The sequence below is a fragment of the Monocercomonoides exilis genome (assembly GCF_001643675.1).
Source record: "Monocercomonoides exilis strain PA203 chromosome Unknown scaffold3-2548433, whole genome shotgun sequence".
Taxonomy (NCBI): domain Eukaryota; phylum Preaxostyla; order Oxymonadida; family Polymastigidae; genus Monocercomonoides; species Monocercomonoides exilis.
Window position 1 is genome coordinate 1,747,506 of NW_027150548.1, and position 17,725 is coordinate 1,765,230.

Genomic DNA, 17,725 nt, shown 5'->3' on the forward strand with positions numbered 1-17,725 from the left:
AAGGAAGATAGATGCTGTGTGAATGTGCGAACGTATGAGGAAGAACGAGGTCAAAGAAGAAGAAGAAGAAATTGAAGTTAAAGAAGAAGAAGCAAATTTTGAGCGAATAAGATTTTGTGTGTTTTTGGCCATGCGATTCATAACAGGCGTGCTTGTCGCTGAATAAACAGGTGAAGTGTGAGAAGGCGAATCTTGTGTTTGTAAATCAAGAAATGAGGAAGATGGTTGATTGAATGAAGGAGGATTATCAGAAGACGACGATGATGAAAAAGAAGGAAATGATGTGGAAGAAGAAGATGCAGTTGAGAAATGCGAAAACAGTCGAACAATATTTATGAAGAAGATAATGAGAACGCTTTGCGTGATGTTGTTGGTTGGACAAAACGTCTCGCTTGATGCATTAACTTCACATTGGTTAGAAAAACTCAATCACAATATTTGTGACGAACAGATTGTGGAAATCAATCTTGCTGTATATTTCCAAAGGCAATTGAATTTCATTTTGCGATTTCCTCTCCTTTCTCTTCAAAAATAGAAAATGTTGATTTTTCTCGATTTCCATTCCCTTCTTCCATTCAACCCCCAAAATCATCAGAAAATATCAATCCCCTCCTTTTCTTCACCTTTCCCTGTCTCTTCCAAAAAAACATTCTTCTCCTCTCATAAAAGTTACCCCCTTTTCATATGAACATTTCTCAATTTCCCTCTTCTTTCCAGCTTTTGCCCTCTTTTCCTTTTTTTCAAATTCCATTTCTCCAATCACCAATCAGTCCTCTTTCATCATCTCCAACCACTTCTCTACATATTTACTATATTATCTTCTCCAAATCTCCACCCACTCTTCCCCACCCCTTTGTCTCAGAATTTCTTTCATTCAAAAACACCTATTGAAATATTAACATTCAAAAATATACTCAACTCTCACCCCCTGCTACAAATAATATTCTTCCATCTCTTCTCTGCCCCATATCCCTCATGTGCCTGGTGTTGATGAGATAGACATCAAATATTTCTTTTGGTGATTGAGAATATTATTAAAGGAGATGATCATGCCAAAAACAGAAAAACACATCTGGACATCAATCGCACTGCGGGTTGGTTGAGAAGACCCCCCAGTGAGATACACGATGCATTTTGTGGAGATGCATTCCATGCCGCAACTTGACCATTCTGAGACTGAAATGAAGAGATTGAATTTTTGGAATGATGATAGCTGTGGAAATGAGTGTATTTGACAAAATACAATCGATGCGCAGTTTGACATTTATTTATTTTTCTATATATGAATATTTATCTGTTGAATGTTTTTGTGTTGTTTTCAGGGCAGGAGGTGGAAATGAATGAAAATGAACGAAAGCGGGATATCTCATTGTGCAGGGTGGCTATGGAGTTGGGAGAGCGAATTCATATGGAAAGTTCCCAGGATGAAGGGATTGGGGAGGGAATTGGAGATGATATTTTCAGACGCAAAAACAGGACATTTTTCAATGATGAGAATGGAATTTGAGCACGATGCATAAATCTCACATTTTTCAGAAGGGAGGGAAATCGATGCATTTGATGGAGAAACAACTGATGGAAAGGATTATTTGCGAATCAGATGATGAAACATTCGAAAAAGGAAGGAATAATGAAATTTTATTGAGGGGAAACAGGTGCCAATAGGATAACATAGAGTAATTGACTGAAAAATGTTTAGAAGGTTTGATATTGATATTTATTTTGAAGTGATTATTATTTTGTTTTAAGAATGCTGAAAGAATGAAGGATTAGATGGCTTTGAAGAAGAAAAGTGGGAAAGAAAAATAAAGAGAGAGATGAAATTCGATATTTCGAAGATGGCTTGCATTGTGCTTTGACAAATAATTATTTTTGAGGAAAGACGATTTTTTGTGAAATAAGGGGAAGTGAAAAAGGAAGAGATGGAATGAAAAAGAGATTGACGCGTGCTTTGTATTTTTTGTTGGAGAGAGAGAAAGAGATTGAGCTGAAAATGAAAAAGGATTCAGAGGCTATTGTTTGCAAGAAGAAAAAGGAACATAAGAAGAGAATTTCAATGAATTTCTCCGTTGGTATTAATTGACACTCATCATCTCAATTTTCAACAATTAATCGTCTCATTCAATCCATTCATCATCATCATCTTCTTCTTCTTCTTCAGACACATCAACAACATTTCACACAGCATCTCCTTCTTTATCGTCATTCACTTCATCTGATTGGATTTCTTCGAATTCTGCGTTGAAATCAGAGAATAAGAGAGAAATGAAAAGGAAACAAGGAAATGTATTGATGAAGGAAAAAATAAGAAATAAAAATAAGAAAAAGAAAGAGAAAGAAATTCTTGAACTAGGGTTCATGCTTGATGGAAATGAGATTGAGAGGGTTGAAGAGATTTTTGGATTAAAGAGAGAAGATGTTTCGAAGAGGAGATTCGAGTTGAATGTTGAATTTGGGAAGGAAAGTATTTGGATAAACGGAGGGTAATTTTGAGAAGCGATATAACAAACAAGGGTGAATGACAAGATTCAGGAAAAAAAACTATCAAATTTGAGAGAAAAGAAAGAATGCAAGGAGAGGAGAAAATAGAGAAAGGAAAAATAAGAGACGAAAGTTAGAAAGACATTTCATTGGAAGAATATGAAAAGAAAAAGCAAGAACCTGCCAACATACTCGGCGTTTTCAACTGTTCCTGCATTCCACACTCTTTCAGCTGGGGTTGTTGAGCCACAATTTTCAAACGGAGATTGAGTGATGGCATTACCATTGAAGAACACGTCGTTTCCTCTTCCATTTTTGGCAGTGTTTCCATCGAAGAAGCAGAATGTGATGAATCTAATTTCATTCATCCATGTGAAAGTTGCATCCAAATAGATGGCAGCACCTCCATAATACGATGAACTTGTCAATTTGTTGTTTATGAATTGACACTCATTAACTAAAAATTGATTTGGCTTATTGGTTGGAGGATCATTGAATGTTAGAGAGCCAGCAGAATCACCACCAGAATTTGCGATACACCAACATTTGGAAAACAGGAATTGGCAAGTCGAAGTCATATTATTGAGCCAGAAATACCAACCAGTTCCACACCAATCTGTTATTGAACAACTTTCCACTCTGTTTTCTGAGAATGTCCAAACAGAACTGGATTGCGGCCAGCCAATATAAGCAGCTCCTCCATGGGCAGCTGAGCAACTTGTGAAATTGGATTTTGCAATGTTGATATTCAGTAAATATACACAATATAATGCTCCACCGTATCCGTTACTTGAGCATTTGTTGAATGAACAGGAAGTGATTGTGAGATTGGCATTTGCACAATAAACATAAAGTGCACCGCCAGATGAAGATCCACCAGTTGAATCATTCCATTCGCACCACTCAAAGCGATAGCTATTCAAAGCAGTGAAGGACAATCTGCTTAATTTCTCTCTGTGAGTTTCATTTCCAATGTGTTCAACAGGAGCATTTGATGAAGAGCGTGTTTGGTGGAGGAAAGATGTGTTGAAGGCAGAAAGAGAAGTGGATGGGCTGTTGAGGTTGGGGAGGATGGCACCATCAATGGTGTTGTGAGTGTGGAGGAAGGTGGTTTAATAGAAGTATTTCACTTGCAAGAAAAACACACAAAAATGAAAGAAGAAAACCAGAAAAAATGATTTCTCCGAAACTCTCTGTTTTTATTTGTTATCATTTGCCTTCACAATTTTCAACAATTAATTATCTCAATTGATTCACTTTTTCTTCTCCTTCTCCTTCTCCTTCTCCTTCAAACATATCAACAACATGTCACACAATTTCTTCTTTGACTTCATCATTCACTTCCCAATTTTTAATTCTTCATCAATTGCTTCAGCTGCAGAGATGATAAGAGAAACGAAGAAGAAACGAAAAAATTTTGCAGTTGAAGGAAAAACTTACAAATAAAATTTAGAGGAAGAAGAATGAGAGAAGAGGCGAAAAAGAAAGCAAATGAAGAGTCTATTTTGAAAGAGGATTCAGAAAGAAAATGGAATTGAAGGATTATGCAAATTTTTTGAATGAAAAGACGAAGATGGAAGGAGAGAAGATTCTGGTTGGAAGTTGAATTTGCGAAGAGAAGGAAACATCAACTTACAAAAAGAAATGTATTTGGATAGACAGAGGATAAATTTGAATAAAGAAATAACAAATAGGGGTAAATGACGAAATTCAGAAGAAATCAAAATATTTGAATAAACGACTAAAAGAAGGAATGAGAGAAGGGGAGATGATAGATAATGAAAAAAGAGATGGAAGCAGGAAAAGCATTTCATTGGAGAATTTGGAACGAAAAGCTAGAATCGGTCATTTTTTCTCAGCGTTTTCAGCTTGTCCATTATTAAACACTCTTTCAGCTGGGGTTGTTGAGCCACAATTTTCAAACGGAGATTGAGTGATGGAACTGCCACTGAAGAACACATCGTTTCCTCTGCCATTTGTGGCAGTGTTTCCATCGAAGAAACAGAATGTAATGAATTTAAACCCGCTCATCCAGGAATAAGCATTCCTAAAAAACATTGCAGCACCTCCCCATGAAGTTGATGAACTTGTCAATTTGTTGTTTATGAATTGGCAATCATTAACTAAAAATTGATTTGGTTTGTTTTGTGGAGGTGAATGAAATGTGAGAGAACCAGCAGAATCTCCACCAGAATTTGAGATGCACTTGCATTTGGAAAACAGGAATTGAGCACTTGTTGGTGTACTTCCCATGTTAAAATACCAACCAGTTCCACACCAATTTGTTATTGAACAATTTTCCACTCTATTTTCCGAGAATGTCCAAACAGAATTTGTTTGTGGATTGTATAAGTGTGCTGCACCTCCATGTGCAGCTGTGCAGCTTGTGAAATTAGATTTGGTGACATTTATATTCAACAAATTTCCGCAGCACAACGCTCCAGCATGATCACCGGTTGAACAGTTATTGAATGAACAAGAAGTGATTGTGAGATTTGCGTTTGTGCAAACAACATAAAGTGCACCTCCATAGTTATTTCCACCAGTTGAATTATTCCATTCGCACCATTCGAAGAGATAGCTGTTCAATTCAGTAAAGGACAATCTACCAGGTTTCAATTTTTGAGTTTCGGATCCGTTATATTTTACAGGTTCATTTGGAGAAGATCGAGTTTGGTGGAGAAAAGAAGCATTGAAGGCAGAGAGAGAAGTGGATGGGCAGTTGAGGGAAGGGAGAATTGCACCATCGATGGGGTTGTGGGTGTGTTTGAAGATGGATGAGTGGATGGAGAGAGATGAGTGAAGAGAGAAGGAGGGGATTGAATTGGTGTTGGTGTTGGGGGAAGTGGAAGTGGAAGAAGAGAAAGAGGTGGTTGAGATGAAAGGATTGAGTGAGTGGAGGGGAAGGAATTGAAGGATTTGATGAGGTTTGGAGAAGAGAAGAAAAGAAGAAAAAGAAATTGAAGAGAAGAACTGTTACATTAAAAAATCCAAAAAGAAAGGTGAATTTTGAAATTGCTTAAAAGTTCAAAAATATCCAATCATTCTATCAAATATTATTGATTCTAAAACATATCAGTATCTGTATTTTCATCTATGAAATAACAAAAAAATTGGAGAAAAATTTTTATCAATCAAACTCAATATTTTTTTTTTTTTTTTTTTTTGTGTATTCAAAACTTTTTAAAAAAAAAGTTATTTCTCTCTTTTTTTTCGAAATATACACCAAAAAAAAATACAAAGTCGAAAAACTTTCAAGTTAAGTCGAAAGCTCAAATTTTTCAAAATTTAAACAAGTTGACAAAAATCAATAAAAATCATAAAACATTTTTTTTATTTAAATATCAATGATACTGTTATTTCGACAATTTTTCATCTCTTTTCCTGCATATTTTTGTGCTTCCTTTTGTCCAATTGCATATTAAAAAAACATGAGAGGAATTTTTACATATTTTTGTCTCATTTCAATTGAAAGCACACTTCTTCGCAGAAAATTCATTAAAGAAAATTTTTGATTTTTTAACTTATTTAATGAAGGATTATGAATTCAACATTGGCTCTTTTTTTTGTGTGTTTTTTAATTTATTTGGGTGATTATTTTTGAAATGGGATGAGATTTTTTGCTTTTTGAATTTTGCTCCATTCTGAATATTCGAACCTATTTCTCATTTTTTTAATATTTCTGTATTTTTTTGGAATGGAAATGATAGACTTGTAATGATATAGATGGAAAAAAAGTTTGGAACAAATCGATGTTTTTTATAACAAAAGCAAGAATTTTGTACCAAATCATATTATTTCATACATAATTTTCGGTTTTCAAAAATGATCTTGAATATTATCAAATGAACATTGAAAAGTGAAAAGGCTTATTGAATGCATTTTAATCTTTGATTCAGAAAAATCATTTGTTTTAAAAAACAATTATTATGCTTTTTCTCTTTTCAAATAAAATTTTTCTTTCAAAAACAAACAATCTTTGAAAAACAAACACCCCGAAAAAAGATATGATCTTAAAAATAATCACACATTTATTTTATTTAATTTTTTTTTTTTTTTTATTTTTATTTTTATTTTTTTTTTTTTTTATAAAAAACCTATTTTTGAAAAAAATGATTTCAAAAATTTAAAACGATTTTGTTTTCTGTTTTCCTTATTTGTCAAAAATTTTTTTGATAAGTTCGTAATGATTGATTTTCAAAAAGAAAAAAAATTTCAAATTTCAATGAAATTTCTTCTTCCGCTCACCAAAATTTTCTGTCATGAAAACAAAATATTGACAATGATATTATTTCTATTTTTGTGAAGTTTCATGAGAGAATACAGAAATTTGTTCGAAATATGAAATTTTTATTCTATTTGAAAATTAAACAAAATGAACTTTTCAAAAAATTTGAGACAAGTTCTATTCGGACGTGCAAACTTTTTTATGTTCAAAGAATATTTATTTTCGATTTTAAATTAGTTTCATTTGCAAAAATTCAATAATCGTTCGTGAACTCATAAGAATGGAAGCTTTTTTTTTCTTTTCAAATTCTTTTTTGATTTCTCGAGAAAAGAAATATAGCAACAACAACAAACATGAAAGATCGGAAGAAGAATAAGAAGATTTCACAAGTGTTGCATGCTGGATATAATTATGTTTGTTATTTTGATAATTTCAACATTTTAATTTCACATTTATTTCCTTTTTTTCAATTGTCTTCCTTTTCATTCAGCGTTTAACATACAATATATATTTCAGTCATTGTGCTTGCAACAAATAGCTTTGATCTATGTAATGATTTTATTTTTGTTTTTTATTGATAATTCATATATTTATTTTTTTCCTGTGACATTCAATGACATAGTCAATGAACGATTGAAATTTCGGTAACAAAAAAATATCTGAATATTTGAAACAATTTCAAGGGGATATCTTTTCTTATAACTGGAGTTAAAAGAAAAAAAAAATATGAAGAAAGAAAAAAGCAAGATTAAGGAAAAGATGAGAGAAGAAAATATAAAATGGAAGAAGTTAATGGTTAAATAGTTGAATTCATAAATAGCTGTAAACAGAATAGCTGCATAAAAAGACAATAATAGGAAAAAATTGAAAGGAACAAATGATAAAGAAAGAAGAAATTGAAGAAATGAACGATTGAATAAAAGCTATTGGGCTAAAAATAACCCCAAATGTTTTTTCCATTTTTTTTCTTTTCTTTGTCTGCCGCGTTTGCTTTGATTGAATTTGTTGTTGTTATTGATGTTCACCTTTTGGAGCTTGTTTTTCTGCTCCTCCTATCTGCTGCTGTATTGTTATTCCCTTTAACAGTGCAGAGAATGTGAATGCTTTTGGACAACATTCAGGAAAAGATGAAGAGGAAAGAGATATGTTGCTTTTCTTTAATGACGTGCACACTGAATGATGTTCCACAATTTTTCAACCGAGAATTGCTCAAAATGCGCTTTCGAATGTCGATATCTAATCATCTTCGCTGAAGTGTCATATTTGTCAATATGAACAAGAACAGCTCAAACAAAACGTTGTTTTCAAGTGATTGTGAGTGGGCGACTGAAAAAGAAGAAAACGGAAAGAAGTATTTTTCAGGAGAGAAGTTGATAGACGTTGATAGAAATATGATGGAAATGAAATAACGAGGAATAGAAATTTATGGGATTTGACAAAGAGGAGAAAAATGATGATGAAATAATGAATACTATCAAAACCGGATATTGTTACGTCGAATAAAATCTCGTAAGTTTAAAAGTCACATTAAACCATGTACGGACATTTTTTGCTTGTTTTTCATTCATTTTCCATCACATATAATTATAGGGCTGAATTTGTTTAATCATATGGGGGAAAATACTGATTTTCAAGCTTTTTTTGCACTTAGTACAAAAAAATTGCTTCACTTATAACATTGTTTCACCCACTCAGATTTCAAAATAAATTTGATTTTCAAATGCTTAAATAGGCATTGCAGAAATAAAAATAAAAAGTTTTCCGATATTTCGTGTTTACAAAAAAATGAACACATTTTTATTATGTTTTTTGATTAAAAAAAGTCAATGAAAAGTGCATAATTTTTCAATGAAAATGCCTGAAGTCAAATATTTTGTCCCATATTTTAAATAATAATGTAGCTGATCCTTTTTGAAATCATTTTTTCGTTCGAGATTTGATCAAAATTTCAATCTCAATGGGATTTTGGTAATATAAATTTTTTAACAATATCAACACCATGAACAACATGTATTATCAGTTATAGTTCAATTTTTCAAAATACCTTTAAGAAAATTTTTCTGAACATAAAAAAAAAAAAACTTTCAAATCACATCATCATCTTTATGTGGGTCATTATTTTTGAAAAGATGCAATCGTTTAATAACTGCATTTACCTGAATTGAATTAAATTTTGTCATTTTTTGAAGTGAATGAATCATATTTCTTCACAATGCACTTTTTCTCACATCAAATAGGTTTCAAAATTTGAATGTGCCATATGATAGTGTTTGATGGATTTGCTCCAAAAAATACAAAAAAAAAGAATAAATTTAATTAAAATCAATAATTTAACTTTTGCGATTTTTCAAAAAGAATGACCCATTTAAGCAAATTCATTTGTCCAAAACACAGATGTGATGAATTTTGCTAAGAATTCAAAATCACATTTTAATTATAATAGCCTTAAAAAAATGTTGAAACCGAAAAAAGAAATGATTTTGAAAACCATCACACATATTGCATCGTACATGATATCACTAATTTCAAATTGATTTCAAATGAAAAAAGATCTATTTCTTATCTGAAACAAATATGTTCATATCATTAAAAGTTTTATTTTCAATGTTCATCATCGAAATGATGAATTGGCAAATCCAATAATTCGAAAAACTATCTCAATCAAATAAAAATTTTTTAACAGTTGAAAATGATTTCATAAAATGAAAAGTTATGATTCATATGATGAAAATGGTCAATTCTTTCAAAGAAAATCACAAATAAAGCAAATCGACCAACATTTGAAAGAATATTATCAATCCATGTAATGTTGATAATTGCATGATGATAAATTTCCGAATAAGCTTTGAATCTTTTGAATCACAAAAGAAACCTTTGCTTGAAAGTCATTTCAGTTTTCTATAAATTTTTTTTCAAAAAAAATTGTTAAACGATCCAACATCAAATTTGAATAAAAGATCAGTGAATAATAATTTCCGCAGTATCCATGTTAACATGTTTGCATCCCACAATAAATCTTTCTGAGTTATGAAAATTTAAACAAAAAGATGGATTCGAATCAGCAATGAGTGACACTTCACACACTGTCTCATTCTTTGCAAAGATTAATATTGAAATTGTATTAGCTAATAACTTCAAAAAATGCACAAATAACATTTCTTCACCAAAATCAAGAGATGTTGCTAATTGTCAACATAAATTGATTTTCGATTCCACAAACATTCACGTTTTTTCATTAACATGTTTGAATAGATTAAGAATGAACATTTGGAGCTGCTTTTTCGAATTTTTTTTTCATTATCTTTTAAAAATTATTTGTTCAAAATAAACAAATCGGATAAGATGAAAAGGAACGCCTGGGAGATATCAAACCATATAAAAATCCAGATAAAAATTTAGTGATTATTTTTATCCGACGCTTGATACCACGTCTTTTGCCTTTACAACATAGCAAAAGCCGAGCATGCACTTTATATCTTGCTTTATGATCAAGTTCACATATGGGACAATTACAGAAATTGAATGTTAATGAATTGCGTAAAAGTCTGAATCGTCTGAAAATCATTTCAATTGAAAATTGAGGAACGTTTATGATATTTTGTGAGTTTTGCTGCTTTGAACATGTTTTTCTTTCATTCAAAACAGTTCCATTTTTTTTTGTTCCTTGAAGATCAATTAAACAGCGTTGTGGAGAAATGCAGATTGTAGATCCGTGCAAATGATTGTTCTCGCTTTCAAACAACAAGAAATCTTTCATGTGTGTAATGTCAAAAAAGGGGCCACATTTTCAATTGTGAAAAAAGATATTCTTCAAAATATTTGTCGTTTACTGATATTTAAGATTGAGAATATTATGATTGAAAAGTTTTTGAAAAAATCAATTGGTTTGGCTTTTGTGACACTGCATGTGATTTGACATTCTTTCCAAATAAAGAAAAAAAACATTCACTTATTAAACATTCTCACGAGAAATGAAATTTCAAAACAAGTTAATAAGAATACAGAATTTTCTATTTCAAAGGTTCTTTCCGTGATGTTCTGTGAAATAATTCGCTTCACACTTTTTTTCCTTCAGAAAAGAAGATTTGCTTCACAATAGAAAGTGAAGCACAAAGCGATTCCGGTTATGAGGACTGGAATCACTGAAAAATTTGAAAGTCGAAGAGTTTTTGAAGAATGATCTTTTCAAAACCGATTGCAAACACTCTTTGACAAATCGAAAATTATTTAATTGGCATTCTGATAGAAAGTTGTAAGTTTTTTTTATTTACTAATCATTTTGTTTTTGAATTGAAATCACTGTGAAACGTTATATTTTTTTGGAATCATAATATTCTTGCTGAAACTGGTGAAATCTGATCGGCAATTTCCATTTTTCTTTGAAATCAAACAGCAATAACACTTTATTCTCCTTCAAATCATGAACTGTTTCTTGTAAATTTTTTCGTTGCCATTCTTCTTATGTTTGGAATATTTTCAAAATTTAGAAATATTTCAAGTCCGATTTGCTTTTATTTGAAGAAAAAACAGATCTCAATTTTCTTTCCAAATGATTTTGTTTTTCACACATTTCACAAACATCTGTTTGCTTTTTTGTTCGATGAAATTATGTTGAATATTTGTGGAAATAAGTGAGTGATAATTTTTTATTTGATTCTTCCTGAAATTCCTTCCATAATCTTGATTTCGGCTTGAAAATAAGTCTTTTTTCATTTGGTGAAAAAATCCGAGTTGATTTTTGATTCTGTTTTGGTGGTATATGAATGCTGAAGTTTGAAGAGGATATTGAAAGTGCTTCATCGTTGTTTACTCAGAACACAGCTCCTTCAATGCTTTTTGACAAACAGTTTTGTCGTTTTGATTTTCAGATGGTTGAACTTATGAAAGTTCTCCTCCATTTTGAATGCAATTTTTATCATGATTTGTGTTATCTTCTATGTAAAATGATAATAATGGTGCATATGGGTGATTATTTTTGAAATCGTAACTTTTTTCGGTGTGTGCATAATTATGAAAATTTTTTGAATTCGTAAATAAAATTTTTGTTGAAATGATTTTTTCATTCAATTGAATCAAAACGCATTGTTTGATATGAAAGAAACACAGAGATGATTTTTGTTGTGGTATTTCTTTTCTGTGTTCATTTGCATTTGGGGCAAAATTTTTCACTTCAGGCATTTTCATAGAAAAATTGTCCACTTTTCATTCGCTTTTTGTGATGAAAGAATGTGAAAAAAATGGATTTATATATTGAAATACATGTGAGGTTGCAAGACTTTTTGTGATCACATCAATGATGTTTGTTTACAGTTATGTAAATCTTATTTATTTTGAGATCTGATAATGTTAAATATTGTTATAAGATAATCAACTTTTTTATTCTTATTGCACAAAAAGCTTGAAAGACCGCATTTATCCCCATTTATTCAAAAAAGAAATTTTTAACTGAAGTTTTTCACGAAAAAATATGATTTCAAAAATTATTACACATTTCCCTTTTGAAATAAATTTTCCTATGCTTGATTCCTACTTTGAGCATTGATTTTTGATGAAATTATTGTTGGAGATGGACCAGGATTCTTTATCAATGCAAGAATCTCTGTCAAATGAAATATAATGCCCATGGGATTGATCAGTTTGCCTGAATAATATTTGTCCAATAAAAAAATAACTTCTTTTTGTATGGAGATGAGCTGAAGATTTCGAGTTTGGAAATTCAATTGAAGAAGTTGCAAATGGTTTATGATGATATTTGACAAAAAAGAATAATTGTTTTGGTGGAATTGATGGCTTCATGGATGAACATTCGTGTTCAATTGTAAATAATTGTGGATAAAAACGAATCTCAGTCCATTTTGTCGCTTCATTTTGTTTTCCGCAATTGCAACACAAAACCATATTGCTTTTTGAAAGCTGTTCTTTAGATAAATATTTATTTAGCTCTCTTTCCACTGAATTTGAATTGATGATAATATTGTTGGAAGTGCTTTGTGCAATTGAAGAAAATCCACAAAATTTGCATTTTGTGTGGTTGGCAGTGGTAATATTAATATTATTCTTACGAAATGCATTGTCTTTGATGAGCCGTTTCATCAGAAAGTCATATGATTCTGAAATATTTTATTGTTTTTTTTCCGAAACCACAGAATGATTCCCTTTTGTCAATTAGGACTTGCTTCCATTCATCCACATAATTTGAATTCCCCTGAATTTGAGATCAGACATTCGACAACATTTTTGAAAGATACGTTTTGCAATTTGGTTCTTTGACAATTGAAGGATTAATAGAAATGATGGAAGAAAAGCTTTGCAATAACGATGATAAAGTCGAGATATCACCTCCCTGAAAATGCAATTTCGAAAAATTGGATTTGCCAAACATTTCTTTATGTTTTGCTACTGTTTTTAAAATTAGTTGCAAATAGCGAATCTTCCACTTTGATAAAAAATATTTTTTTGAAGGAAAAATTTTATTATGGTAGTTGATCAATCGTGTAATTTGTTCATTTTCATTTCTCATTAAATAGTAAAAAGTTTAATTCAAATACCTCGGTTTGCTTTTTACATTTTGTTTCTGTTTCATGAAATATTGCGTGATTTCTTAAATTTTATTTAATTAACAAAAACAGTGACGTGATCTTCAAAATTAACAATTTGAAGCAACGCTATTGAAATGGAAATAAACATAGTCAAATTCATATGAGATATGTTGTTATTATTATAATCTTTCTTTTATTTTATTAAATAATCTTGAATATTCGTTATATTTTATATAATAACTTGTGTTTCTTTAAACTTCTCTCAATATAACATAAAATTGAAATGGCAAAGCGTATGCGCAGTAAGTAGCAGCGAAAAGCAGTGCGAAGCTGGGGAAAGCTGGGGGAAGCAGTGCGAAGCTGGGGAAAGCTGGGGGAAGCAGTGCGAAGCTGGGGGAAGCTGAGATTTGTGTGTAAAATGATTTAAAATGTAATTATGACATTTTAATTGATTATTTGTCAATATAAATGAAAATTGAGATAATCGAGATAAAAGAAGTGAGTAAAGAAAGGAGAAAAGAGAGAAAAGAGAAAAAAAGACAAGAAGACAAAGAATGAATATATAGTTATTATTTGTTTTGCTTTTTTAATTTAATGTTTTTTGTTAATAAATAAAAAATAAATCATTGAACATCTCATATTTTTTATTTAATTATTTAATTTGATATTTGCAAAAATTGTTAAAAATTTTACAAATGAATTGGATGGATTTCCATAAATTTTGCTTTTCTTTTTAAAAGCTGATCGATTTATTTTTCTCATGCAAAATCAAAGAGAATCGAGAACATATTTTAAGAAGTTATTTCGAATCTTTTCAACAGAAAAAGAAACAGTAAACTGGCTATTAGAGAATTAGATACTGGAAAAAAACAAATATTGCTGGAAATGCAAAAGAAATACGAAATTGTATGTTTTTGAAGATAATGCAACAAGATTTGTTTGTAGACACAAACAAATTAACATTAAGACCAACAATCACTTTAGCCAATTCAAAATGAGAATTAGTTGTGTTTGTCTGATGGCATTGTGTTTTTGGACGGGAATGTCTCAAAAACATTGTTCTTTTATTACTGGAAAATCTCCGATTACAGTTAGCAAAATGTTTGCAAATTTCAGACAGACAATTTCGCTCTACAAAAAGAAACATAAGGAAAAAATTGGAGGAGAAAATGTTGAAGTTGAAATTGATGAAGTAGTTTTCCCAAAGAGAAAATACAATAGAGGAAGAGGGAAACGGCAAAATTGGATATTGGGTGGAATAGAGAGGCCAAAGAAAAAAGGAGAAAAATCAAAGCTTTTTTTATTGCCAGTCTAAAAAAGAACTCGCGAAATTCTTCATTCATCAATCGAGGAGCATGTTTCAAAAAAGACAAAGATATTCACAGATTGTTGGAAGGGTTATAACGGAATCAACGAAAAAGATTATCTTCACGAAACTGTTAACTACAGTAAAAGATTTGTTGATCCAATAACTAAAGCTCACACACAACGAATTGAAAGTACGTGGAGCTTGTTAAGAAAATATCTTCCTCCTTATAAAGTCAGAAAAAAATACTTGGAAGAATATTTGGATTCATTCACATTTCAAAGAAATCCATCCAATTCATTTGTAAAATTTTTAACAATTTTTGCAAATATCAAATTAAATAATTAAATAAAAAATATGAGATGTTCAATGATTTATTTTTTATTTATTAACAAAAAACATTAAATTAAAAAAGCAAAACAAATAATAACTATATATTCATTCTTTGTCTTCTTGTCTTTTTTTCTCTTTTCTCTCTTTTCTCCTTTCTTTACTCACTTCTTTTATCTCGATTATCTCAATTTTCATTTATATTGACAAATAATCAATTAAAATGTCATAATTACATTTTAAATCATTTTACACACAAATCTCAGCTTCCCCCAGCTTCGCACTGCTTCCCCCAGCTTTCCCCAGCTTCGCACTGCTTCCCCCAGCTTTCCCCAGCTTCGCACTGCTTTTCGCTGCTACTTACTGCGCATACGCTTTGCCATTTCAATTTTATGTTATATTGAGAGAAGTTTAAAGAAACACAAGTTATTATATAAAATATAACGAATATTCAAGATTATTTAATAAAATAAAAGAAAGATTATAATAATAACAACATATCTCATATGAATTTGACTATGTTTATTTCCATTTCAATAGCGTTGCTTCAAATTGTTAATTTTGAAGATCACGTCACTGTTTTTGTTAATTAAATAAAATTTAAGAAATCACGCAATATTTCATGAAACAGAAACAAAATGTAAAAAGCAAACCGAGGTATTTGAATTAAACTTTTTACTATTTAATGAGAAATGAAAATGAACAAATTACACGATTGATCAACTACCATAATAAAATTTTTCCTTCAAAAAAATATTTTTTATCAAAGTGGAAGATTCGCTATTTGCAACTAATTTTAAAAACAGTAGCAAAACATAAAGAAATGTTTGGCAAATCCAATTTTTCGAAATTGCATTTTCAGGGAGGTGATATCTCGCCGTCAAATCTTTTGCATCTGGATTTTCCATGTGACTTTCAACTGTTCTTTTCTTAATCGATGGTAAAATCATTTGGATTACAAAATTTCCAAAACAGGATTTATTGCTCATACTGATGTTTGAATGAAATTCATTAGTTGGACATGCCTCTGATGTTGTATGTGAGCAAGTGTCTGAATTGTCAGTGGCTTTCATTAATGTTGTCAGACATGATTCATTGGCATCTTGTCTCTGATCAAATGAATCAATAAAGTGAGTGAGAAAATAAGAATGAATGACTGGTGAAGACCATTGGTCTTTTTCAGATCGAATTTGAAACGGAATGTTTCTGTAATTTTCGCAATCGATATTTGCTTTCTCAAAAATCGAATTAGCAATTAATGTGGGAGAATATTAAGCTCTGTTTGTTAAGAATAATAGCCCTTGAAACACTCCCATGAAACACTTGAAATTTTTTTCAAAAGATGTGTTTGATCTTTTCAAAATCCTGCTAAGTCGGGTTCAGCTTCACAATTAGTTGATATTTAGCGATTATCAAAATGAGATTGAAAGTCGGATGCTTCATTCAGAAAAATTCTCTGATGCTTTTTTGATGACTCTTCTCCTGTTTGATTGAGTTATTCCTGTCATATATCATGCGATGACGAGTAAATCAAATCATCCCAGGCAGTTTCATCCAAATATTGTTCTTCTTCTGAATGCTTTGATGATTTTTGACTGCAAATAATCGAAGAAGACATTTCCGTTTAATGATTTTATCATCCATGTGTTTGCTTTGTTTCACGCGTCTTCTTCAATTCCTTAAAAATTGAATTGTTTTCTCTTAAAAAAACTGCGGAAAAATAATTCAAACCATGCTTGCTCATTGGAAGTGATGGTTTTTGCAGGGGTATTATTTGAGCTTATTTTTTTGAAGAGTCACGTGATTGTGTGAAAAACCCGCACATTGTTATTCACCCAATCTTCAAATATTTTTTTTCTTCTTTGATAACAATGCATTATTTAAATTTGACACTTATTGAGTAATTATTAGTGGATAAGGATGAATATTCACAACAATAAAATATTTCTTTGAAGAATGGATAAATCGTTCTCGTTGTTAATATTAATTTTTATTATATTGAATTTACTCTGTAATTATCTATTTATCAAATTCGAAAAGTTCAGAATCAATCTTGTGATAATTTTTCTATATAACTGAAGATCAGTTTTGAAGACCAGCTAAAAAAATTTTCAATTTTTTCAATTTGCATTCTTCAAAAGCTTGAAGAACAATAATCAATTACAAAAAAACCATCTATTGAAATTTGAAAAGATTGAAATTCTCTAAACACTGACGATAAACAGAGGTATTGCATTGCTTTTTTTGAATGTTTTCACTCCTAATGACGTGATGCTCAAAGAAAAATACAAATGATAACAACTTAGTCTTTCAAAAAACGGAAACAAGAAGGAAACATGAAAAAATGTTTTTTATCTTTATTTTTTTTAATAAAATAAAACAAATAATTTTAATGTTTAATGAGAAATTACAATATTATTATGGAAAACAATCAAAAATGTCTGCAAAAAATTAGGGAATAATACTTTTTATTATTTTACCAGACAAGTTATACTCAATCAAACTCAAATACATATTAATGAAAAAGCATATGGGTGATTCTTTTAGAAAAGTCGCAACTGTTTAATTTTCAAATATAACAAAATTTTCATATTTTGCTCAAATTTCTGTCACCGCTCATGAATCTTCTCATGAATGTTTGAATTATCATAATCCTTAAATTGATTACATATTAGTGAAGTTTGGTTTGTGAAAACAAAATTTTGAGACAAATATGAAATATTTGTTTTATTTGAAAATTATACAGTTGAGACTTTTCAAAAATTATTACCCATATGTCTAAATTTTTTAGTAAAGTTCCTTATGTTAAATATTCCAAGAAAAAAACTTTTTTTGATTAAA

General features: G+C 30.4%; 1 protein-coding gene across 1 annotated transcript; it reads left to right on the plus strand.

Annotated features, from left to right (window-relative positions):
- Window positions 1-1,203: 1,203 nt before the first annotated feature.
- On the plus strand, window positions 1,204-2,034 carry MONOS_12950 (uncharacterized protein; the record flags this gene model as incomplete). Its single annotated transcript, XM_067865615.1, has 3 exons — window positions 1,204-1,255; window positions 1,323-1,702; window positions 1,750-2,034. 2 exons carry the CDS (start codon window positions 1,204-1,206, stop codon window positions 1,505-1,507), a joined length of 237 nt encoding a protein of 78 aa, XP_067735373.1. The 3' UTR covers window positions 1,508-1,702; window positions 1,750-2,034.
- Window positions 2,035-17,725: the final 15,691 nt, after the last annotated feature.